This window comes from Dermacentor silvarum, chromosome 6 (assembly GCF_013339745.2).
Source record: "Dermacentor silvarum isolate Dsil-2018 chromosome 6, BIME_Dsil_1.4, whole genome shotgun sequence".
In the NCBI taxonomy this organism is placed as follows: domain Eukaryota; kingdom Metazoa; phylum Arthropoda; class Arachnida; order Ixodida; family Ixodidae; genus Dermacentor; species Dermacentor silvarum.
The window spans coordinates 75,533,500-75,560,052 of NC_051159.1; the positions used below are offsets into that span (position 1 = coordinate 75,533,500).

At 45.3% G+C, this 26,553-nt stretch overlaps 1 protein-coding gene across 13 annotated transcripts; it reads right to left on the bottom strand.

Moving 5' to 3' along the window:
- Positions 1-723: 723 nt before the first annotated feature.
- LOC119455067 (unconventional myosin-XVB-like) lies at positions 724-26,553 on the bottom strand. Of its 13 annotated transcripts, none has more exons than XM_037716570.2 (12): positions 26,097-26,553; positions 24,875-24,949; positions 20,383-20,427; positions 18,816-18,854; positions 18,695-18,724; positions 17,906-17,926; positions 15,405-15,503; positions 12,128-12,220; positions 8,874-8,915; positions 6,073-6,096; positions 5,005-5,064; positions 727-884 (listed from the first exon to the last, which is right to left on the bottom strand). In XM_037716570.2, exons 1-12 carry the CDS (start codon positions 26,408-26,410, stop codon positions 818-820), a joined length of 909 nt encoding a protein of 302 aa, XP_037572498.1. In that variant the 5' UTR covers positions 26,411-26,553; the 3' UTR covers positions 727-817. The 13 variants fall into 13 exon arrangements, with proteins under 13 accessions (XP_037572500.1, XP_049524864.1, XP_037572499.1 ...); XM_037716575.2 differs by having other exon boundaries at positions 770-884; positions 5,001-5,064; positions 15,405-15,498; XM_037716573.2 differs by having other exon boundaries at positions 770-884; positions 5,001-5,064.

The window sequence follows — 26,553 nt, forward strand, 5'->3', positions numbered from 1 at the left end:
AGCGTTTCTATGCTTACCCAACGAGAAAAACCGTCCGTCCGTCCAATAAGACGATCGCTTACAAGACAGCGTCCGCAGCTGCGAGCGAATTAACCTTTGTGCTGCCTCTCGCTTCAACGCGAGCTACGCGGCGAGAACAAGACGAGAACACAGAGCACACGAAGCTGTCATGCAGCACTGAGCCGCACTGAGCCCCCATCGCAGATAGCTTTAAAGGTTTGGGCCCACGCGTATCTGTTCAACGCGTACTCAGCGGCGAGAACACAGAGCACACGTGCACGAGGCTGTCAGCAGTCGGCGCTCTCTGTCACCATTGCAGGTCGCAAGGCACGGCCCTCTCGGCCTCGCCAGAAGCAGCCGCCGCCGGTGTGCGGTTGATCACGGTTCGTAATGGTTCGACGCGGGCGCTAAAGAGCGATCGGAACGTCGTCAATGCACTTGACGCCGCCACCTGCAGTAGTTTGCTTGCGTCATCAATTCACCTTGCGCCGCCGTCGGCAGCAGTTCTTCGTGTCACCGGAGCGCTGTCGTTAGTACTGGTCGGATCAAGTTTCGTAACATTGATAATCACACCGGGCTGCGTGGAGATGAGCAAGTGACACAATGCTTACGCGTACTTAGACAACTCCCAGAGAAGTTTCTGCAATTTTTTTTTTTTTCAGGAGATCACTGGAGGTATTCCCTTTTCATGGGCCCATCAGTTGAGTTCGTTGAGTTAGACGGCGTGTATGCTGTAAAATTCAAAACTATGCACGGATACTGCCTGCACCGTTTATTTATCCAATTAGCACGGCAGGAACAGCCAGTCCCCGACGTATCAGCGAGGCTCCGCCGCGCAGTAATGCATCAGCTTCTGTAGCATTCCCATGGTCCAGATGAAAGGCCTGTTGCGAGAAAAAATAAATAAAAATCAGGAAAATTGTTGTCTATATATATTCACAAAGATTTGCGAGCTAACTATTGCGATATTAATTGCTACCTTTATAAGGACGAATATTTATAAGGACAAATATTTTATTATTACGAAGCCGTAAACCAAGCAATTACCAGCGAGAAACTACACGCCGAGCTTTTCTTATTACATCTGTATTTCGATATATTGTTGAATCATCGCTTTTAGAGTCATGATAGTGCCACTGTTCATATGGGCGGCTATGCATCCTAGCGGAAAAAAAAGTGCATTACCGGCGTTATGTTGATCGTTAAAATGTCTCACATCGGACTTTATTCCTATACATATTGGTAGATAAGCGGTGCCGCACGATCGGCACGACGGAGGATTAGTCACTATTGAGGACTTCATAATAGGCGAAAGAAAAAACGAGCAGTTCTTGCGTGCAAAATGAAAAGCGGGGCAGCGCGACGCAGGAAAAGACGGTAGCCTCAACATATACACGGCCTCCGAGATCGGAAAGTACGCGCAGCACACCGCGCGTCGCCTGATATCGGAGGCCACGCTCTATATGTCAAGGCAACATGAGTATTACCTTAACCAATTCCTAGCAAACAGTATATCCCTGGATATGTTGCATGGTGAGCGATGTGCGCGATAATTGTGATGGATATCTATCTATCTATCTATCTATCTATCTATCTATCTATCTATCTATCTATCTATCTATCTATCTATCTATCTATCTATCTATCTATCTATCTATCTATCTATCTATATATATATATACATATATATATATATCCTTTTATTTATACCAACTCACAATTTAGCCGTGCGTGAAAGTGGTGCCATTCCTATAGGAAGAACGCACTACTGCTTCGCATGGTTTAACTCTGCGAATGAAAGAATAAACGTATTCGTCTTTCGACCACTCGCCGCCTTTTACTGCTCAGATTTTAACGGCACCTCTCTGCTACTCCTTTAAACGCGTTCGCCTACAAAGCCACGGGAAGCGCTTGGGCTTCTGCGTAAAGCTGTAGTAGGGAGAACTCCTATCCTTGCTGCGTTTTAATTGTTCGTGTCTCATCGCTTATCTTTCTCACTCTCTCTCTCTCTCCTTTTTCGAACTTTAGCATTGTCAAAGTGTGCTCGCTGTGCCAGCTATATATATATATATATTATATATATATATATATATATATATATATATATATATATATATATAGCTGTAAGAATGAGCGCAACCCGATGTTCCCTAAACCTGAGCGAACAAAAGACGACTTCCCTAGTATATCATCATCAACATCGTAATCGGCCTGTTGTTTTTTTTTTTTATTTTTTGTTCTCCACTGTAGGACGAAGGCCTCTCCCTGCGATCTCCAGTTACCCATGTCTTGCGCTAGCTGATTCCAATTTCTACCTGCAAATTTCCTCATTTCCTCACCTCACCTAGTTTTCTGCCGTCCTCAACTGCGCTTCCCTTCTCTCGGTATCCATTCTGTTACTCTAGTGGTCTACCGCTTATCCATCCTACGCATTGCATGGCCTGCCCAGCTCCATGTTTTTTCTCTTAATGTCAATTATAATATCGGCTATCCCCGTTTGCTCTCTCATCCACACCGCTCTCTTCCTGTCTCTTAACGTTAGGCCTAACATGTTTCGTTCCATCGCTCTTTGTGCGCTTTAACTTGTTCTCGAGCTTCTTAGTTAAACTCCCAAGTTTCTGCCCCATATGTTAGCACCGGTAGAATGCAGCGATTGTACACTTTTCTTTTCAGCGACAGTGGTAAGCTCCCAGTCAGGATTTGGCAATGCCTGCCATATGCATTCCAACCCAATTGTATTCTTCTGTAAATTTACTTCTCATGATCAGAGTCCCCTGTGGTTAATTGACCTAGATAAACGTACTCCTTTACAGACTATCGTAATGCGCTGGAAGGTGTCGCGTGCTGTGGTGCCTTGCGACCTGTTCTAGTTTGTCACCAAAAGTGATGTGACATCGTTAATAATAATCATCATCACTGTACCTAATAATAATAACTTTATTGCGATATCAATTAAACGGACACTCCAGGCGCATTTCCGCCGTCGTCACCGCCATCGGCGTCACCGTGATTGGTCATGACGTATTATTGGGCTAGTTGGTTCATGTCCGTAGTAAAAAAGCACCAGATAACACAAGGAACCTGACGAAACCGGCCTACATTCGTATATTTAATAGTTTATGCCATTGGGCGAACTTTCGAAATAAAAAAAAATGTCACAGTTTCGCCCTAAGGGCGAAGCAATGAATGCGATAGCAACACAGCAATGTCATACGAAGTAAGGTGAGCGGCTTTGGTAGCAATATGAATTGTAGTAAACATGAGCTGATTAAGTAGCAGGTGTGCTGCGGCGTAAGTAGACCGACATGAAGAGAGACTCGATGACCACGAGAAGGCGCGTGTGAAACGGTGGTGTTGATGAGAAGCGCTTCCCGTGGGCAGCGCGTGCGAAGGGACACACCTGTAGCTCTGCATTGCCGATCCTGGCAGCATTGCATGTGTAGCGTGCGTTGGAAAATGTGGCCCGACTATTACTAACTGAATGAACAAGCGTGGTGTGAGCGCGCACAAACAAACATGAATAGATCACACTGAATGACTGCAGACAACGACTGTCAAAACGCTGGCAGCAAGCTGCGGCGGCGAAGGTACGTGCGGTCTATCGCTTCAACGGAAACTGAGCGGCGAATGCACAACGCATAGAAAAGGTCAGAGCCGTGTGGAGATACGAGACAGTGGGGCCGGCGAGCGACGAGCGCGGTTGTTGGCAGAGTAGAAGTGCGCCCCCCCCCCCCCTCCCCCGCTCCCTCCGGCGCTGGCTTCCCGCTTCCTTGCTTGCGCGTGGGAGATTGAGCGCGTTCGCTCTCCGTGATAGCGCGCGTCCCCTCACGCTTCCGCTCGGGCATACGGCGCGCGGCGAAGATCTTATCTATAGGGAACCTCACGGCGACGGCGACGACGACGGCAGAAATCCTGTTGAAGTGTCCATATAATTGCTATCGCGATAAAAGAAGAAGAACGGCACGTACGCAAGAACGACACGTACACAAGAACGACACGTACACAAGAAGAGCGATACGTACACAGGGCGCCAAGTGTACATGTCGTTCTTCGTCTGGTCCTTTGTGTTCTCTGGCGCTGTTTTACTATACGGTCACCGTGATGTTTCGTATAAAGTCCAGTGCGATCACCTCGTGGCCTCGCGCCGTAAGCTGCAGGTGCGAGGGAAAGCGTGCGAAGGTGAGCCGAGGATGGTGGTTCGATCTCGCGCGCGCAAGGGAGGAATGCGGGGGAAGAAGCGCGCCGTCTTCCATCGCGCGCAATGGCACCGGGGGGCGTTCTACTCCAGCGGCGGCTGCGTATGGCGCTGCTGAACGCGGCCGCGCGGGCCCTATCTTGAAAGTGATCTGCGATGAGTAAAGAGCCGAGGTGCGCCGACGGCTGACTGCATCGTGTGCGCTGTGTTCTTACCGCTCACCTCGCGTTGAAGCGATAGGCAGTACGAAGGTAAATTCGCTCGCTGCTGCTGCCGCTCTTCCTCATGCCAGGGTTTCGACAGCGAGTGTCCGCGATCATCGATTGAGATGCGTTTGTTTGCCTGTGCGTGCGTTTACACGCTGCTTGTTCAGTTAGTAAGCGAATGTTTAAGAGTTTACACGGCCGATAAAACTACTATCCTTACTTCGTATAGCTGTCTAATAATTTGCTATCGCAATCGATGCTTCGCCTTTCGGACTAAACTGCGACTCTTTATATGCAATACAGGACAAAAGCCTCTCCAAGCAAATCTAAAATTACCTTCTAACGAAAACTGACTCCATCGTTAATAACGGCTAAGCTTGGCACGAGAAGACGGCTTCAATGTAGGGAGCGAGCTGAGACTTGGGATTCCTTTTATTTTTTAAGAAGTGGGAACAAGCGCTTCGACGTCACGTGCTTCTCGAGCACCATTGTCAAACACGGTATACAATAAGCGGAATTCGGTGCGGACAGAATTCTGCTTCGAATAACTTTGCCACGCACTGTGTCGAAAGCTATATAATGACGTCGTGATGACGTACTCACGTGGCCAAATTGCACTCTTCGTCACTGTCAGAGGCCGACTTATCGGCTTTTTCGTTGTGCCTACGAGAACGAAACAAAAAAAATGACGTACGTTAGGCTTGTGATTTGGGCTTGTCGGTTGTCATCGCAAGGGTGTTTAATGAAGTGAAACTATAGTGTACCTGGACGCAGAGTGTGTATGTGCCCCGTTCTTGTTGAGCGTACGTCCATATACTAGTTGCGCTACACTAAACGCCTTCCAACAAAGTGGCATAGTTATCAGTCGTAGTATATCTAGGAAGGATGTGAATGTATACTGGCATTGGATTTCTTGTCTCACATTTTTTTTTCTTTCCCGGGTCTATGGTCCTCCAACTATTTTCACTTTATCATTATAACTGAGAGTAAAGGGCCCGATATGGTTATGCACACAAAGAAAACTGGGCTCTAAGCGCACATATATCGGAGCGTTTACGACTGCTCCGGACCACCGCCAGTTGCCTGTGTCATTCACACCGGATTTATTAAACGTTAATCAATTAAACGGATTGATTAAAGCAGTTAAGGCTGACTGACGCTCCCATCAATGGTCCGTGATGCCACATCATCAACGACTCCCGTGATGATGACAGCTGCAGCCCAAGCCCACGCTGGGTTAGTGCGCGTTTTCAATAGAATATATTAATGCGTTCGCATTAGGAGTGTCAAAAATGGAAAAAAGTGTGCGCGTGCGCGCGTGGGCGAGAAGGAGGACGTGCGCCGAGTGATATCCTGAACAACACTTTCCAATGTGGAGACCGCGGTTTAAATGGATCCGGTACCTCCAAGCGGTGCGACGTATAATGCTAACTGCTATTCGCATTTCGCATTTACTACTATACCACCACTGAATGTTTTCTGAGGTGCTGGATGGATTGATAGTCTGCACCACGGTGTTGTCTGCACTATAACTACACGGTCGACAGATAACCATTACATAAATGACATGAACATTTTGCTTATGGTGTACTCCGCCGGCTATTTGTACGCTCATAGAGCGCGATATGCGGTATACTTATGAAGCAGTGAAGGCATGAAAAACACGCTTACTTTCGGTGACGCGAGGACCGTCGCCTGGAAAGGAGGAAATCTTGCTTTATTAGTCTGAGAACAGAAGGCGTCAGTGCGATGAAAATTTAGAAATTCGAAGATGTAGATAGATAGAAGTTCATGAAATTTTCACGTTGATTTCGCCGGTCACTTAAATCAGTTTTTATCGGTTGCGAAGAAATTCAGATTCAACATTTTTTGTGTGTCTGGCCCGGCATACCTGACAAACGAGGGCTTATTTTCAACGAATGTTAGATTACGAACGCCATAGGTTTCTCATTTCACAATACCACAGGAATCAAATGCGCCCTTCAGAGTGCCGAAGTTCCGATTTCTCTTGTGAGGATGTTTACACCTATGCAATGTCGTCTTGGCGAGAGACACAAGCTTATATATACACCGCAACCGTCGCTAACGGGTGCCTTATGGCAGTGCTATGGCTACGGGTACTTTTAAGAGTATGGATGCCTCCTCAGCCTCGAGCATTTCGACTGTGTATTAAAGCAGACCATTACTGGAAAATGTGACATCTCCACTAAATTCCAGGCCTACCGTAATACTAGTCTTTTGACAACCTTACTGAACATCTCTGTAAGACAAGCGTAGGGTCATTTGTACACAACGACTAATTCCACCAACAATCATAACACAACAAGCAGGGTTATATATACGAGGGGTATTCATAAAGCTCGTATTACTGCCATGAAGGAACTGAGATTGAGCGATGAGACTTGGGTGGGAGTTTAATCTGAGCCTGCATTAGCGTTACCCTGCTGGGCTATTTGCTCAACAGTTATCCGCCGGTCAGCAAGCACTAGAGCCTTCATTTGCATATATATTTGTAGTTCACAAACGAGCGACAGTTGGCCACTTGTTCGACTGCACAGAAACGTCTGCGAAATTTCACAACAGTGTAATAAGCTGGGGCATTGCCACCGTACACAGCCACCAGCTCGGCATCAATCTCCTTCGCAATGGGTCCCTGAATTCAAACACAGAAAGCGGATCACTGCTCGTGCTTCTACCAGCTTTCTCGATGAACTGCTGCCATTTTTCTTTTGATGTCCTAGGGGTGTCCCGGGGTGCTAAATTGAACAAATTTTTATATTCCACGATATCGATACAAGTGTGCGCTCTTTCTGATGTTATCGTGTACGCCTGCTTCAAATTTAAGGTATGCCGATAATACAAACTTTATGAACTCCCCTCGTATTTTACAGAGGGCACACGACGTGTTTGGAAATTGTGAATCTGTTGGCATATTATCAGTACTGTATGGCGCAAAAGCAAATGAGTATCCTTCCTCGGTGAGAGAAAAAAAAGATCTCTGGTCGTAGTGTCATGGTTGTTGATACATGCAGTAAGGCTGTCCACAGCTTGGCTCTAAAAAATCGCTTTGTCTCCTTTACCTTTAGTAGTTTTGTGATCAGAAAAGAACTAAAACAAAAATATTAAAGGCTTTGTAGAGCTTATATAGTTGGCACATTGCAGTTATGGATATTTGTGCTCCAAGAAAACATGGACGAGTTTGAAGAAAATGAAGACAAAGAGAGTTTTCTAAGTGTTCCGTTTTCCCTTGTGTAAGGTTATTTGGCAGCGCAAATATCCGCAGCTACTGCGAGCCATAGTGCATGCATGTGGATATAATGTCGCCAACACGTTGCATGTACGTCAAGAATGTCACACACAGCAGTACCACAAGAAACTTATGTGCGCGTCAGACGAAATGGTAGAATATGACCGGTGACTGGTTTGCTTCTTGAAACTTGGCAAGGAAGTATAGTTTTCTTGAACGCAAATTAATTTCAAGTGGGTTGATTACTATTTAAAATATTTTATAATCTGCGTTTGAATGTATACGAACAGTGTTGCTTCTATGCTTTGCTGTCTCTTACTTATATGGTTATGGGTTCTCATACGTCATGCATGCGTGGTACGTATTTATATTGCTTGCCCCCTGTATCAGATTGTACACATGATGTACAGTTGAAACTCGATTTACCGAAGTGATGACCACGCTCGAATTATTTCGTTAAATCTGCAAGTTCGTAAAATCGAGAAAGGGATTTTTCAGTCCTTTAAAATCTAAAATTGTAACGTAGCGACACCCAAAAGTTACCGCGGCATTGTATTTGCCGCTAACCAACGCCTGCGCGTGCGAAAAGTACGCGAGGGCGGCTCTAATTGCTTATGCGATGGGCGATGCACACCAGCTAGACGGTCACGTGAAGATATGCTACCGGTATGCAAAGACGCGGACGCAAAGACCGTGACTAGGACGCCTAGATGTTTTAACGCGATAGCGTTAGAGTGCGCGCTGGAAGAAAAACCCGTGCGTGGGAAAATTAGAAAGAAATCGCCGCTTTTTTTTACTAATTTATTTCAGGAAAAACTTCTTTAAACCGGGTTTAGTGTCCATTATTTTCGTTAATTCGGATTGATGACAACATTTAACTCTATGGGTACCTGCCGTGGAATGGAAATTTCTTCGTTAGATCGGGAACTTCGTAAAATTGAGTTTCGTTAGATCGAGTTTTAACTGCATGTCATTTTCCACCCATAATTTATTTATTTTTTTGTTGCACACAGTGCTACGTTACAGGGAAGGAGGGGTTTGGATACTTTGTCAGGCACTTTTTTGCTTTACGCCGACCTTCCTAACAAATATGTATTTGTTATCATAATATATTTGTATAGTAATAGGCCTGAGCGTAAGCGTCAAGTGATAAACGTGAATTCAGTGGTAAAGTTAAACTTCACGAAACACAGTAACTGTCGTTTATCAAATATGCAGCACTTACTGAACGCCGTGGACCTGGCATGGCGGCCGCTTTGTTTTTCTCCTGCGAGAGAGAAAGAACAAGAAAAGTTTACGTGAAGGATGAGCGCACTTGCAAAGTTCACGGAAAACACCTGGCCCACCACGACAAAGTCTTAGGTGGGCCCCATCTGACTGTTTCATCGCTCGTGACGTAAGCGAAACCATCCACAGCACAAAGTACAGAGCTCCGGACCGTTAGCAACAGCTCTCTCGCCAATTGTTATTTATAACTTTCAGGTCCCTACTCTCTAGCATGACGCACACTGTTTGTTGTTTTGAGGGTTAAACGGAACAAAAATTGGTTGTCAACTTGTGCTACGAGGTCACCAACCAAAGAAGAAAGAAGAATAAATAAAAGTTCTTTCTCGACTACGGTCAGCATACGCACCCAACAGCTTATACAAGACTATCTTCTAGCGACCTACCCTGGGCAAGGGATCTGTTTAGATCCCCAAACGCCAACTTACCTATTGTTTACTTTGATCAGCGACTCGTTTAGCTAATAATCTTACTCCAATATTGAAGACGAGTCAAGAATCCGTAACGAGAAACGGCGCTGAAATCTCACTCGGAATTGTTCACAAGGCGCAAACATAACAATAACACCAAGATAGATATTACTTGTCGTACTTGCCCTGTAACTCCGTGTAGCGCACAAACAACCCTAAAATTATCGCCTTAAAGTGTGATAAGATACAACGGGTACACATATTTCGCGTTATAGGCATAGAGTTTTCTTTATATAACGCTCAGTAGAGGTCAAAGACCCACAGAAAACAGAAAGAGCTGACTTTACTGCATTCTAAAAAGTCATTGCAGTGCAAAAACAAGCATGTTTTTGCAAGCAAAACTTCTAGGGCGCGAACTTACACTGCAACCATTCAGGGCAAATACGTTTGTCTACAAGCAAACCTTTTAGTGTGCGGACTTCAACGTCCGGGTTAATGTTCCAATATACGAGTAAGTGTTGTCAGTGTCTCATAAAAATTGTTTTTCCTGCAATCCAAGCAGATGGTGCAATATAAAGCTGCTCGTTGGCGTCAGTATCTACAGTTTGTCCTTGAGAATAAGAAAAGTTTCTGCGCACTCCTACATCTGCATCGCAGTAGCACCTGCATGTTTGCAGGGCCACATATCGGACACGTTTTCCCAAGTCGGTGCTGTTAATTGTAATGAAAAATGACACACAAAAATGCACTTTCCAAACATGAATCTCGCTGAGGAATTGACATCTGAAAAGCATAGCCATTGCGCTTGCTACATGATAGCACTTAAACACGTTTTCGTGAAATATTTAAAGAATGATAATGTAAAAAAAATGTCACAGTTTCGCCCTAAGGGCGAAGCAATGAATGCGATAGCAACACAGCAATGTCATACGAAGTAAGGTGAGCGGCTTTGTTAGCAGTATGAATTGTAGCATACATGAGCAGATTAAGTAAGCAGGTGTGCTTCGGCGTAAGTAGACCGACATGAAGAGAGACTCGATGACTACGAGAAGGCGCGTGTGAAACGGTGGTGTTGATGAGAAGCGCTTCCCGTGGGTAGCGCTTGCGAAGGGACACACCTGTAGCGCTGCACTGCTGATCCGGGCAGCATTGCATGTGTAGCGTGCGTTGGAAAATGTGGCCCGACTATTACTAACTGAATGAACAAGCGTGGTGTGAGCGCGCACAAACAAACATGAATAGATCACACTGAATTCTGACTGCAGACAACGACTGTCAAAACGCTGGCAGCAAGCGCATCCGCCGCAGCGGGCGAGGTACGTGCCGTCTATCGCTTCAACGGAAACTGAGCGGCGAATGCACAGCGCATACAAAGGTCAGAGCCGTGTGGAGATAAGAGACGGTGCGGGCGAGCGACGAGCGCTGTTGTTGGCAGAGTAGAAGTGCCCCCCCCCCCCCTCCGCTCCCTCCGGCGCTGGCTTCCCGCTTCCTTGCTTGCCCGTGGGAGATTGAGTGCGTTCGCTCTCCGTGATATCGCGCGTCCCCGCACGCTTCCGCTCGGGCATACGGCGCGCGGCGAATATTTTATCTATACGGAACCTCACGGCGACGGCGACTGACAGAAATCCGGTTGAAGTGTCCATATAATTGCTATCGCAATAAAACAAGGAATTGAGGCACTTTTTATATCCGCACTATGGCATATACCATAGACTTAAAGGGACCCTTAACATAAGCAGTAAATCAATTTCATTCGTATTCTTTCAGTATTATATATTTGCATTTCTGTGGAGGAAGGGGGCTGATTAATAATGAAGACGAGGGCAAAATAATTTCGGTGAAGGTAAATTTTAGAGATAACTTTACAGTCTGAATTCCGCGCACAAACTGCGACACCAATGACGTAGGGTGAAATCGCTGATTTCATAGTATTTTTTGTACTACATGAACCGTCTCTCATGCAGCAACAAAACTGACAAAAAGTTGCAATGTGGAGCCTTTGCTTACAATAGAGTGTAATGTACTCTATTGGCGTTTATAAATAGTTACACAAAGACTTTGCTAAAATCAATTACGTCTCGGAGAACATGTGCCGCAATTTCAATATGGTTTCGCCCCCCATCCTCTGTTTTTTCCTATCAAGTCTTCTGTATAAAAGTATGTTGCACTCCACACTGAAGTATACCCGCAGAGCTAAGCCAAACTCCTGTGCCTTTCGTATCCCTTTATGGCGCATGCTATTGTGACAGCGCATTCTCTGGTACTGCCACCAATTATTCGCGAAACTAATTACAAAGTCAGAAGAGCGATTGCATAATGTAACAATGGCGGTAGCGTCAGTAACGTAGCATTGCTGCCTTTTGTTGCAAAAATAATTTGACAATGAACGGCAAAATTGCACTGTCACCGGCATTGATTCATTTTTTTTCTACTTCGCTGGTCTCAAGGAATACAGTTGCCAGAAGATATGAAGTCCTCTCAATGTCGTCGTAATTTTCTTGTATGCCTTTACGTTGCTTCAGATCCCTTCCTAATTTGTATATATAATGTACCAATACATTATGTACTGAACAGGGAAGTATATTTTGAATGCTACAAACCATGCCACAGCGTATATAGAAGATTTATGAATGTGTGCATGAGGTCGAATCAAGGCGCGTTCATCAGCTTTGCCAATCGGTTTATGGCCCAACGTGTGAAGATCAAGTGCCAATGAACGTGAAGAGTGTATTTGAGGGAATATAGGAAGTAATATGCTAAAGCGCCTTTAAGTCAGCGTACTTACTTTTTGCTTTGTTTTAGATTTGATTTCTTCACTATCTTGTTTGAAGCTGACTCCTGCTGGCCTGGATTCGAGAGTACGTACAAAACCTCCGGACTGTGTCACGGAAAAAAAAATGAAAGAAGATTTCTGTGAAATTTACTATTAGCCGGCATCCTTTCACACTTTGAAGTGCTATTATTTTCAGAGGGCACTGTATTTTTGAAGAATTAAGCTTCGGAATGCCTAAATGATTGCTCACAAAATCTTAATTATAGCGCCTGCTATTTGGGCGACTTCTTACACTACGGTCTAAACAGGAAGCTAAAAGAGACATCCAGATTGAAATGACCCTGTCCTATACAACAGATTCTTACACGAGAGGAAATTTCACTGCGTGCTCTTTGCTACTTGTGAATGAGTAGACGATGCTCTAACGCAGGGGCACACGCAGGGACACACACGGCTTCACACACGTGAGTCGGGTCCATGCTCCCGATTTACTGAAGCCAGCACTAGTTTTCGACGTAGCGTGGTATTATTGTGAAACAGTACATTTTCGCAGAGTATCGGCTACAGACTCCTGAATTCGCAAGTAGGTCGGACCTTCACTGCTTACGTGCCATAAGGCAGCAGAGAAGCAATAGACGAGCGGCAACGTCAACCTCGAATTCCCGAAGCAGCTAACTGTGACGTCTTTGCACGTGCAATGAATGACCAAGTTTGTTTAATTACTTATGATTAAAGATTACTGCAATGACTTCAGGAACAAATACAAAATCAGTCAACAACAGGAAGCCCCGCGAAACGCATAGTGCGTTCTACTGGCAGTAAGCAAAGCAATTCGCAGATATTCGGGACCACCTAGCCCCATATGCGATCATGACGCTGAGGAGACCCTCTAGCACCTCCTTTGCTACGGCACCCGCCGCTTTCGATGTCCAACGACAGTCTTCATCTATACGCTCACCCGACAGGGCGGTCCAACCCTTTACATAGGCAGAAATCCTGGGTGCAAGGAGCCTCACTCATCATCAATGCAGAAAGCTACACGTGATTTAATGATTTTCTTGAGCGTGCATGAGAAGACGCTTATAGACACCCTGTGTGTGCTATTACGCGCGTAAACTCCCTTTTGCCTTTTCCCTCTTTCTTTCAATCCCGCATCTGTTTTCTTCCGCGCAGGGCAGTCAATTGGCCGACACGTTGGTTTAAAGTTAACCTCCCTGCCTTTTTTTTTTTAATGTCCCCTCTGTTCTTACATTTGTGCCCTCGTGTTATGGCTCGTTCCTGATCTCTCCAAGTGTTTAAATGTCACGATTAAAATCACTGTAACGACTCCGAGAGTGCTCTGCCATCTGTATATTAGTTACTGTATAGTTTGGTAGCTTATACAGTAACTCTATAGCGTCTAGCTTCGCGGCGACATCTCGCGAGCGCAGTGTGGCTCATGTCTATTCGTATGGGCCTCCGATACCTACGGTATGTAGGAACGAGCTACGTCGGAGATATCGGAGGCAATGTCGCAGATAAGTTGCAGGCGATAGCCAGAGCGCGCTTTGTGCACCTTGTTCCCTTTGTCCCATTTACCCTATAGCGTATTTTATATGGTCTACCACAGCTCCACCATATTGGCGTGTGCTTTACGAGCTGCAGCTTTACGTTCAGGGTTGACTGCGTGTCTTTTCCGGCGCAGCATAGTTGACAGGGGCGAGATTTATTTTATATGTATATGTATACGTATGTATGTATGTATGTATGTATGTATGTATGTATGTATGTATGTATGTATGTATGTATATATGTATGTATGTATGCATGCATGCATGCATGTATATATGTATGCATGTATGTATGTATGCATGCATGTATATGTATGCATGCATGCATGCATGTATGCATACATGCATACATGTATGTATGCATGTATGTATGTATGTATGCATGTATGTATGTATGCATGTATGTATGTATGCATGTATGTATGTATGTATGCATGCATCTATGTATGTATGTATGTATGCATGCATGTATATATGTATGCATGTATGCATGCATGTATATATGTATGCATGTATGTATGTGTCTATGTATGTATGCATGTATGTATGCATGCATGCATGCATGCATGTATGTATGTATCTATGTATGTATGTATGCATGTATGTATGTATGTAAGTATGTATGTATGTATGCATGCATATATGTATGTGTGTAATCTATGTATGTATGATTGTATGTATGCATGCCATGTATGAATACATAACCTTACATGTTATGTATGCCTGGTATGCAATTTCTGTATGTAGGTAGTATGCATGTATGTATGCATACATGCATTACATGTATTATGTATGTATGTATGTATGCATGCATGTATGTATGGTATTGTAGGTATGCATGTATGCATGTATGTCTGCATGTTATTATGTATGTATGCAGTATGTATGCATTGCATGTATGTATGTATGCCTGTATGTATGGTCCTTGTATGGTCTGTATGTATGCATACATGCATTACATGTATGTATGCATGTATGTATGTATGTATGTATGTATGTATTGTAAGTATGTATGTATGCTGCATGATGTATGTATGTAGTATGTATGTATGCATGCATGTATGTATGTATCTATGTATGTATTGATGTACTGTATGCATGCATGTATGCATGTATCTATGATTGTATGCATGTTATGTATGCATGCATATGTATGTATGTATGTATGTATGTATGTATGTATGTATGTATGTATGCATGCATGTATCTATGTATGTATGTATGTGTGTATGCATGCATGTATCTATGTATGTATGCATACATGTATGTATGCATGTATGCATGCATGTATGTATGTATGTATGTATGTATGCATCTATGTATGTATGTATCTATGTATGCATGCATGTATGTATGTATGTATGTATGTATGTATGTATGTATGTATGTATGTATATTTCATACCTATTACGGCGTTCGTAACCATGTTTTCACCCTTGCGAAATTCAAATAAAAGGACAAACCTTTTGCCATTCTTTTGCTGCCAAAAGAGTGGAATGAAAGAAAACGTATCATGCAGCAGTGATTCTAAATTGCGATGGTTCTCAGCTGAGCTGGCTGGCTTCTACTTCTCCGGAATTTTCGGCGCTTACTTGCGGGTGCGTGTTTTCACGAGTTCTCGCATATACTCTGTTAGCGTCATAAATATTCAGTTGTTAGTTCAGCAACGTGTCGTCTTCCGTTCCATGTTGATCAAAATGAGTGTCGGCTAAACTTCAGGAAATCATAATTGCGCTCACCTTTCGAGGGTCTTGAGGCTGGACTTGAGCGGCGGATGTGCCTGTGCGCGGGCTTCGGGGCTGGAGTCCGGGGATTGCGACGGGGCTGGAGCTTCTTCGCTAGGTCACAGCCGGGGAGTTCTCATGAAGACAAAGTTCTCGCGCGCACGCTCGCAATCGCGGACAGCACACAAGCATGCTGCCGTCATACACGTATCTACACAGTGTGCTTAAACTTTAACATTCACACGTCCTGCACCAGAAAGAAAGCCGAGGCAGAGTTAAGCTCAATGAACGACAACGGACAATAGCAAAGAGCGAGGACAGACAGCTAACTACAAACTTTATTACACACTGCAGACGTCACCAAAGTGTATCGTTTGCAAATTGTGTAGTTTGCACTGCGTGAACAGTAAACACCAATTTAAGTTAGCGGGCTGCCTATCTCTTTTATTACGTCCGTCTTCTTTTATTTCGCCTAATTTTGCCTCAGCTTTCAGAAATACGCCAACTAGCCTAATTGTCTGCATTAACTATGCACCAGGAACTACAGCAGCGTGAACTACGCTGGCGTCGTTGTATTTGCAGGCGTGTGCTAATATTCGAAATTCTTAATACGAATCAAATAGTCTTGCTGTTTGATTCGGATTCGATTCGAGAATTCACTATTCGAAATTGTCGAATTTCAGCTTGTATTGCCACATTGCTGAACATTTGAGCAAGTAGCAAATTGGTAGCATGATAGGGCATCCCAAACGTAAATACTTTCAGGGAGGCAACCCTGACAGTTTCTGAATTTTGGTTTCTTTCGAATATGTAAGGGGGTAACAATTATTGGATCTTCAAAGGAGAAATAATGATTAAAAATTAAAAAAATAAATTCTGGGGTTTGACGTGCCAAAACGACGATTGAGGCACGCCGCAGTGGGGGACTCCAGAAATTTCAACCATCTGGGTATCTGTTAACGTGCCCCCAAGGCACGGGACACGGGCGGCCATTTCGCCCCCATCGAAATCATAAGGCGGCCGCGGTCGGCATTTGATCCCGAGACCTCGTGCTCAGCACAATAGCCCCTAAGCCACCACGACGAATAGAGAGAACGATGAGAGCCGTTCATTACGAATTCTCGAATTGAATACAATCGAATAGTCTCTGCTATTCGATTCGCGTTAAATTTAAGAACACACTATTCAAAATTGTCGAATGTTTTTTTTTTCTTTCGAATATGCGTAAGGGATAACAATTATTGGAGTCTCAAAAGAGAGAAAAATGAGAGTTATTCGTTATGAATGTCCCACGTTTAGGCAGCCTTTATGCGAATTGTGACGAGTTAGACAAATCAGTTTATTATTATGCCATTCGGGCGATGTTTCCATCCCTATAAAACAATGGGCGGAGCTGTAGTACGACACCTCTCTTCTTCAACGAACTCAACACACCACGTGCAGTTCGTGACGTACTTTTCCTCTTTTTTTTTCAATATACCTGTCATTGTCGTGGTCCCCTAGATAAATGAAAGCAGTTGTTTCTCATTTACAAGCTCCTTAGTTGACCAGACGCCCATTTGTGTATGGCATTACATCCATTTAAATATGCTTGTAAATTAGCCAAGTAAATAATGTCAATAAGCCTCTTGTATAACAAAAGGGCTCCGCGTAAGCTATATTTTACTGTGTTTAGAAAAAGGTATTGAATATTCGGGGGTAGTTTTTCTCGAATATTCGTATTCGATTCGGTTAGGAAATTCAAACACCCGTAATTGTTTAGTATGGCAGAATCAGTATATATGTATAGAACTTACAAATGCGCAGGTACTAAAGAGTGTACATGTTCCTATTTTGCGATACATGAAACGGATGATGGAGCAATTTATACAAGAGTGCCGAATTAAGTAATCGTTTCACAATGTACGCGTTCGGCGTGTACGTCACGTTGATGCGAATGACTGTCATTCGTCTGTGTTCTTACGGTGTTTCCCACCCCATCCCTTCAGCTCTTCACAAACTGTAAGCGCACGAAAGTGACACACAACGTTTTTACAAACTCTACAGAAGCTGACAGCCTGACACGTGGACGCCACGTCAGGCTGCTGCGACTGCTGCTGGCGTCTCCAGTGTGGAAGCAAGAAAATCAAGTGCTGCTCGAAAATTGCTCGGCATCGACGTGATCGATGCCGATCACGTCGGCATCGGCGGTGCCACAAAACCAGCGCCATACTTTCGCGAGGGCACCTTTCGAACAGTTTAATGTGATGCCGTAGGCCAGCTCACGTTGCCTGAGTTAGTCTTGAATATGGTGTTCCTTAGGATATTGTATGTACATTGCATGTACATACAATATCGAACTTTCGGATTAATGGCCTGACAGATACGACAAAAATATTAGTGCACAAGTGTATACCTTGACTAAACTCAATGAGTTGGGCAGAACTATTAGCATCGGAAGGTGCACATGTACACTCTTTGTTCCTTAATTAATTAATAATTTAGAGACTCAAAGAATGAAATGCCACATCTCTCACCTTTTGTCAGAACTGGAACCACTGTAGAAACAAAAACGTAACAACGAGGCTAAGAAGCAAGAGCTTTTTTTTTTTCTTACCACTATAAAGTTCTGAGCAACTTGTAGCATTCGTAAGCAACACATGCTATAGGCTTCCAAGCAGAATGCTCGTGACAATAAGGAAACACGGTAAGCGACAAACACAGGTCGGAAAATTAACACTCAGACTAACTCACGAAATACATTTTTTTGATAAATTACATAAAATTGTTACTCAAACCGATAACAAAGAAACGCTCCTACGCCCACCATTTAGTTTATTGTACGTACTTTTCATTTTTTTTTTCGTATACAAGCTTTTCGGCCGCATAGGCGCTGCAAGCCCAAGACCGCAAAGCGTTGTAGAAAAGTTCCATGTTATAAAACCGCAGTTGCGTATACCTTGGTTACATCACTGAGGCCAGAAACATCGAGGTCTCCATTCTAAAACTTTCTGTTAAAGGTTGAGCGCGCAACCATATGCCAAAGTGTTCTGCTTTTACTAGTGAAATGCATACGAACTCAACTGGCATGAACTTTGTTGAAAGGCAGCATGAATAGTAAATGGTTAAGTGTTGTCTGCCAAAGGCTATCATTCAAAGGTGTAATTCCACGGGTATGATCCTTTACCTAGGCCCTGAACTGCATACGCCCTGTGCCATCCCAATTATTTGCGAATACAAATATCTCAAACTTCTCAAACATGTGCCACCGGGCAGATATTGCAGTTTCACCTACCCTGAAAAGGACATTTGAAAAATGGGCTCACCTTGTGCTGGTATCGCTGCTGGCAGAGGAGCTTCGAAAGAGAAAGACAAAAACGAACACTGCGAATCTCTTACCACTCTCTATGCAAAAAAGAAAGGGCCCCAACTATATACAAGACCTACCTTTCAGACGAAGACTCTGAATCTTTGGCGAAGTCGTCCCTGTAGAAATTGAGAGAGTAAAAAAAAAAAAAAAAACAAGGGGGGGGGGGGGATAAAGATTAGAAAAAAAATTTCTGTGTCGATTTAGCGGTAAATGCTAGATAGAGAAATGCGTTAGCATTACGTCGTACCTCTTGGGGGTTCCAGATTTATGATTACACACACACACACACACACACACACACACACACACACACACACACACACACACCACACACACACACACCACACACACACACACACACACACACACACACACACACACACCACACCACACACACACCACACACACACACACACACCACACACACACACACACACACACACACACACACACACCACACACACACACACACACACAACACACACACACACACACACACACACCACACACACACACACACACACCACACACACACACACACACACACACACACACACACACCACACACACACACACACACACACACACACCACACACACACCACACACACACACACACACACACACACACACACACACACACACACACACACACACACACACACACACACACATACCACACACACACACACACATACATACATACATACATACATACATACATACATACATACATACATACATACATACATACATACATACATACACGTTATCATATGATTTAAACCACGTTCACCACATGCGGTATATACCTCTACTACGTGACACACATAAACGCACGCACACGCACACACTTTTTCCACTTTGAAACTCCTAATAACGCATTAATTAAATGTGGGGTTTTACGTGCCGAAACCACGACGTGATTATGAAGCACGCCGTAGTGGGGGACTGCGGATTAATTCTGACCGCCTGTGATTCTTTATACGTGCACCCCCAATGCACGGTATACAAAAGGGGGGCTTTACATTTCGACCCAATCGAAATGCTGCCGCGGTTTGATCCTGCGACCGCGTGCTTAGCCAAGCAACGCCACCGCGGCGGGTGACAAAGATTAGAACCGGGAGAACAAAGGCAAGGTTCACTGAAAGTGGCGCAATTTGTGTGCCGAGAAACTGCGCTACTAGTACCGGGAGCCGAACTTAAGTATACTAAACGAGAAGGTAACGTAAACTTAAGAGAGTGACGCCACCACTTTGAGCATGAGAAACCAGTCCTCGCTGACCAACATTTTCCTGGCAGCGGTTTGTAAAAAGCAGTCACTCATTCGGGAAACTGACGCCGATGCTGTGTTCATCACACGATAGAATTTGCGAGGCAAGGTGAACTTAAGCTGCATTTTTTTTTTGTCTGTGGATACCAAGAGAAGGGAAGCGCAGTCGAGGTCGGCAGAAAACCATATGGGATGATGAAGTTAGGAAATTTGCAGGCGCAAGTTGGAATACGCTAGCGCAAGACAGGGGTAATTGGAGATCGCAGGGAGAGGCCTTCGTCCTGCAGTGGACATAAAATAGGCTGATGGTGATGATTATGATGATGATGATGATGATACATATAAAGAGTAATAGCTTTCTCGTTTGCTTACTCAATTCCACGAGGTAGAACCGCATTGCCTTGTTTCAGAGGTTGCCTGAAGAAAGTAGAACAGAGGTAAGCAGCTTTCAAAGGCCATCAGTTTCATCATCATAAAATGACGAAGATTGCGAAAATGTCAGAGGTACACGATGGACTCCTTTATACAATATCGTCTACTTCGCAACGCACCGCATACGGCTAGCGCTTATACAAGCAGGTGGACAAGAAAGTCGAATCATCTTCAGTGCGGTAATATTAACCACCAGTTGAAATACTGAACATGTACAACTGAACAAAAGTTACAATTCGCGGGAAAGGATGACGCCATATCGAACGAGATCCGACCTTAGCTAATCTAGAAAATATATCAGCAATTTATCCGGCGAGAGAGTAGTATACCTTTCAGCTCTTACAACCATGATTCGCGGAACGCCGCTGTGCAGTGAAATGTACTGAGCTCGCGCATGGAAACTGGAGACCGCTCATTGATTCTCCATACCCGTGTGCATTTTTCTTTGCCAGCCATCGCTCCATCTAGAATGCGCCGTGTCTCAGCATATCGCATGACAGGATCGATGGAAACGAGGGGACCTAGTGCATGACACGTTAATGGACTTCCAGGGGGAGGGGGGTTTGGAAGGATCGAGGTTGGTGGATGATAACTCCGCAGACAGCGAGAGTATACATATGGCTCTCTTGCGTGCCTGTGTTTTTTTCTTAAATATCTTTGTACATATACCTGTTCTCATTCCCCTTCTAGTAAGACGCTGATACAAGAATTCGGCAGATGACGTTATGAATATCAGAGCGGGTTTCAGATGCCAGGACCGACGAGCAAAGTACTTGAGACGGTAATATTACTCCACATTTGCATTGAATAATTGAGTCGGCACTTCAGCAATACCAGTTTCTCGGAGCCACTAAAAGCATGGACATCAAAAATAGCCTCGAGTTATTTTTTTTTTCCTCTTGCGTGTGTGTGTGGAATCAAGAAAAGCGGGAACGTAGATCTGAAGTTGCAGTTTTACGAAGAGAAAGCAACTAATGAGCACGGGAAGGTCATCATATCAGATGACGAGCGATGATTGGAAAACGTCCGTGTTTCATCGCGGAGCAGAATGGATAAACACGGCGCGGTTATTGAGGCCTGCAATACCTGATACACGGTTCTCTCTCGTAACGATACCTGTACTGTATAGAGAGAGCTATCTAATGTTTTAAACAAGCAACATCTACTACAGCCCACACTGAAAGGAAGCGATCTCCGTTCGAAGGCAAATAATCCTCTCTACATTTTCTTCCGACTCGCGAGTCCCGGCAGTAAATGCGGGAACTTATTCGGGGAGAACTGGCATTCCCCTTTGAAAATTAACGGCCCGTTAAATCCCGCAACGCGAACGGGAGCGGCGCTGCGAATTAAGCCCTCGACGAACGTGAAAAGTGGGCGGTTTCTTCCAGAACTGTATAGCTGTTCGTGCGCGATTATCGCATTTACATTTTCGCCGGCGGCGCGATACGGATCAGCTGCGCACAAAGCCTGATCGCGCTATTCGCCGATGCGTCCGTTGGTGAGCTCTAAACGCGAAGCATACTTGACTGCCTAACGGCGAAAAAGCGCTCTTAATGGCGCGTGTAAAGAACGTGTATAGCGGCAACGATCTCACTTCATTATAGATTGAATCGCCACGTTAGGACCGTGCAAAATTAACCCGTACTGTAAAAGCACAAGAAAAATACAGTTTGGGGAATAAGGACTCGCAATGTCGAAGAGTAAGATTAAAACATGCAAAGACCCTGTAATGGGCGGATGTACGTATACTTATTCTTTTACTGTGCTGGCTTGCACAGTAAAATTGCGTGCAGTGCAACACAGGCTAAAGGTGCGACTAGACCAGGCGGAAGCACAGGCTACCCTTTCAAAATGTGTGAACTCATATAAACATGTCCGTGATAACATAACGTTTCTTTTCCAGCTCGGTTCCTTTAGAGTTTTGTCATGAGCTATGACTCGCCTTTGCGCCACCGCTATCGGTGGGGTCGGCAACTCGTAGCAGGCAGACTATGAAAATAGAGGACCAACAGAGAAGAATCGTCGTGTTATACACGGGCCTTAGACACACAAGAATTTCCTACAATAACTAGAGGGAGCTCTGGCGCCGCAATCGTTCAACCACCATGGCAATGATGGGTAAGTCCTGGTCTCCGTGCTTGGGGCTTCAGACGGTCTTGTGGCTTCGTTAATTATTACGCTTTATCTGGGCCTAAATTGGCCCCTAACTTTCACACCAATTTATACTTATTTTAATACAGAAGCTAATAAGAGTCTGCAAGAATGCATAATCGCTGCCTAAATGCAGTGATTCCGCTTGTCCATGCGTACGTGGCCTAATGATTTCTATGCCGGGCTTCTGTACTTAGAGGTCCGGCGTTCGAATACTGCCGTCGGACAAATTCAATAACACCTATTTAATTATTTATAACGCAGTGCTTTCTTTAAAATGACCACTTTGCAAAGTCACGAAGCCATTTTAAGGCCAGAAGGACGAATTTAATTAATTTAATTATGGGGTTTTACGTGCCAAAACCAGTTCTGATTATGAGGCACGCCGTAGTGGGGGACTCCGGAAATTTGGACCACCTGGGGTTCTTTAACGTGCACCTAAATCTAAGTACGCGGGCCGCATTTCGCCCCCATCGAAATGCGGCCGCCGTGGCCGGGATTCGATCCCGCGACCTCGTGCTCAGCAGCCCAACACCATAGCCACTGAGCAACCACGACGGGTTCCAGAAGGACGAAGTTTTGCCAAATCCATGTGCTACCCATCATTCCAATGCTGGCTGAACTGACCTCCTTGCAGCTACCGCAAGCACTAGCGACACAGTTGTCTCTGGTGGAGGAGGAGGAGAAAGAAGAAAGGAAAGGCAGGGAGGTTAACCAGACACGTCTGGTTTGCTACCCTACACGGGGGAAGGGGTTTAAAGGGATGAAAAGAAAGGAGAGAGCGGGAAGAAAGTACTCGCAGTATGAACACATGCGGTTGTCCAACACTTCACAATCGGCCACTGAGGCCAGTCGACTTCATGAACTGTAAACGGCCGTTTAAGGGCCGTTTATAGTCCGACGTAACGTGAGCGCGCGCGCGCGCACGCTACGTCACGTTGGCGAAAACGACCCCCTCTATAGTCGGGCGCACTGGCGCAGCCAACGTAACCGGCGGCTTCCGCGCGCCCCGACGGGATTGGCTCCTGACCCATTCGCGCGTTGGTCGCGTCGACTGCGCCGACCCACAATGCATTTCGCGCGAAGAATTAAAGGCGCCCACGCCGCTTCGCCCTTGCTTCGCCGACGGTCGCAAACAGCCGTTCAAAGCGGCGCGCGGGCTTCGGATCGTTCTGCGCATGCTCCTAAGATAACAGCCGATGGCGCGCGCGATGGCGTTTCGGCTGGCGCAGCGCAACCGGCGTAGCGTGACTGGCCGCAAACGACGCTGGCCCGCGCGCCCATAACGTCCGACTATAAACGGGCCTTAACAATGCCCGCGTCGCTTTGTAAGCCTGCGACGCATGGGACCACGGTCCAAGAATCTTTGTCTCTGAAAACGGTCTCTGTCTAATCGGTTTAACACACTCCGGAGAATGTCGCGTCCGTTGTCTCTGGTAATTGTATGAAACTCTATGGCCTGCCGAGATCGTATTAATGGTGTTCTCGTATAAGCATTGATTCTGCCGTCTAATTAAAGCAGCTTTCCTTCGAAAACGCTCACAATGACGCCGTTCTTTTCTCTAACCCACGTGTCACATATGCGACGCTAAAGTTGAAATCTCGAAATGCTAATTTAAGCACGAGAAACTGATCTCATAACATATTGTAAGCGCTTTTGATAAGCTGGAGCTAATTGTCTGTTGCGGATGGCCGAGTAAACCCATACTAATTAACTAGTACACTAATTAGGATTTAACTATAAAGACATTTCATTGTTCTCTATGTAACTTTTTAGGGTCAGAAATACAAGTTGAACAAGTTGTTTAAAGCTTTTCCTCAATGTGAAACTGGGTTTGGAAATTACAGGGTCAAGTGCGTTTAAGCACCCAGCTTGCCTGCAGCGAAGTAGTCACTGCTGCATTAAAGCCACCACCGTGGCCCAGTGGTTATGGTTGTGGCGTTCTGGTACTAGCCACGAGGTCGGAGAATTAAATCTAGGCCATGGCGGCCCCGCCATACGATGTAAACTAAATGCGGCAACGACCCTATCAAAGGAATCTGCGTTGTCGATATTGACGCGTCAATGATCCGAGCGGCACTCGACACCTACGTTATCACTGGGACCGTGCATGGTTGATGGATGATAAGGAATATAATATATAGCGGAATGAACTCTTGCATCATGCTGGATGACAACCGGCATGGTGCAAGGTGCAGGCATGATGCAAGACATGATACCAAATGTGCCTATGCGCAAGCTTCAAGCGTGCTTACGCACTATTAGGTCTAAGGTGCTTACCTCCCTGTTCGCTTCTTGAGGGGCGGGGTCGGAGGATTTGGAGTGAGGAACAGCGCCAGCTTCTTCTTTTCACGCCTGAAATGTTCCCGACATCATCACGGGCTCCATCGTGCATACAGTAACTCAGCGCGGGAAATTCGAGCCCAAGTGTTCATTCGTTAAAATACAAGATAACGTACGCAGACGAGACATATGCCAGGAGGGGCACTATTGGACGCGTAATCGCTACCACGGCAGTAAGTCCACGCTCTGCAGCAATCATGTAAGTCGGAACGCATACTATAAAAGCGTTAGTATATATTAAGGAATCTACATTCGTACATCGGTTTGTTGCAGATCCTTGCTTTTTCCTCCATTTTTCGTCACTGTGACCCGAAACCATACTTACATGATGCAACATACACAATTCAAAACACATGATCCAAATACATAATGTCATATGTATATTGCATACGTAATTCACATCTTCAGGCTCATATTTTTCGATCTACAGTGCGCATAGCGGTAAACAGAAATAGCTTATGACATGCTATGTGACCGGAGCTTCGATGCGGTAAATATGTGCCGAAGGACAAGTTACGTTACTGCGGTTATGAACCATCTCGCAACATTTTTCTAGTTTCCGGACCGCCCCAACGCTGGTGCGATCCATGTTAAAAGCAATATAGCGCCATGGCTAAGGTAAAATTGGTAGGCTATACCATAATATTTCACCAAGTGTCGCCGGACAGCATGCGATGTAAGTTAGCGAACGCCGCAGTATTCGCAGTACGTGCACGAAAATGACACCAAATTGTGTAAAATGTGTTAAAGCAGCCTGTACTTGCACTATGCGATAGTCTAAAGGACACTACCTGAGCGCACCACCTAATAAGCCGAAATTCAGCTTTTCGAACCAAGTATGCGGTTCTTTACCTGCACCATGGCACAACTCTCCAAGTTCTTAACTGTGAGAAAAGCTGCACAGTACATGGCAATAACAGTATCGCACAAGAGCACCACGATACGCTGACTGGCTATTCTTAAAGGGATTCGCGAGCATTGCACGACAGCGAAGTAATTGGCGACAGACTATGCGCAGGTGCACTAACAATCGTCTCGTCCCGCACGGCTGCGACACCTAGACTAGCCAACTTATCGCGGTCAGATATGGTGCTTCGGCGTGTCTGTCAACTCGCCTCCACTGCGCCCTGAAGAAGCATCAAATGGAGTCACGACTCACGCGTCCTTGGCCTTCTGGGCTTCGCTGGCCTCCTTCTTCCTCCTGAACATGGCGTTCGATTCTTTCAGGAGGGCCCCGGGCTCCGGCGATAATTTTGAAGGGGTAGAAAGCCAATGTCGCCCGCCGCGACCGCAGATTTTTTCGGTGCGAGGCTTCGGAATCGCCGCTGAGCGCGCGCGGTTCGCGAGGCCGGTGCGGGTGCTTGGGCCTCGTGCACTGCGGTGGCGCACCCTTGAAGCCGGGTTGGTTTCTCTTGCCCACACTCTGCCGGCAACAGCAGTAGTAGCGCTATACTGCTTGTTTTGTAGGAGCATGTCGGTGGCACCGACTGTCGAAATTGTTTCAAAAGAATCGAACTGAATCAGTGCCCGTGGTGCCCGGCCTGCTCCATTCTTATTGCGAAGAGGCAGCACAGGGAGAGCGAAGGAGCAGTTCGAGCAAATGATATCGCGTAGGG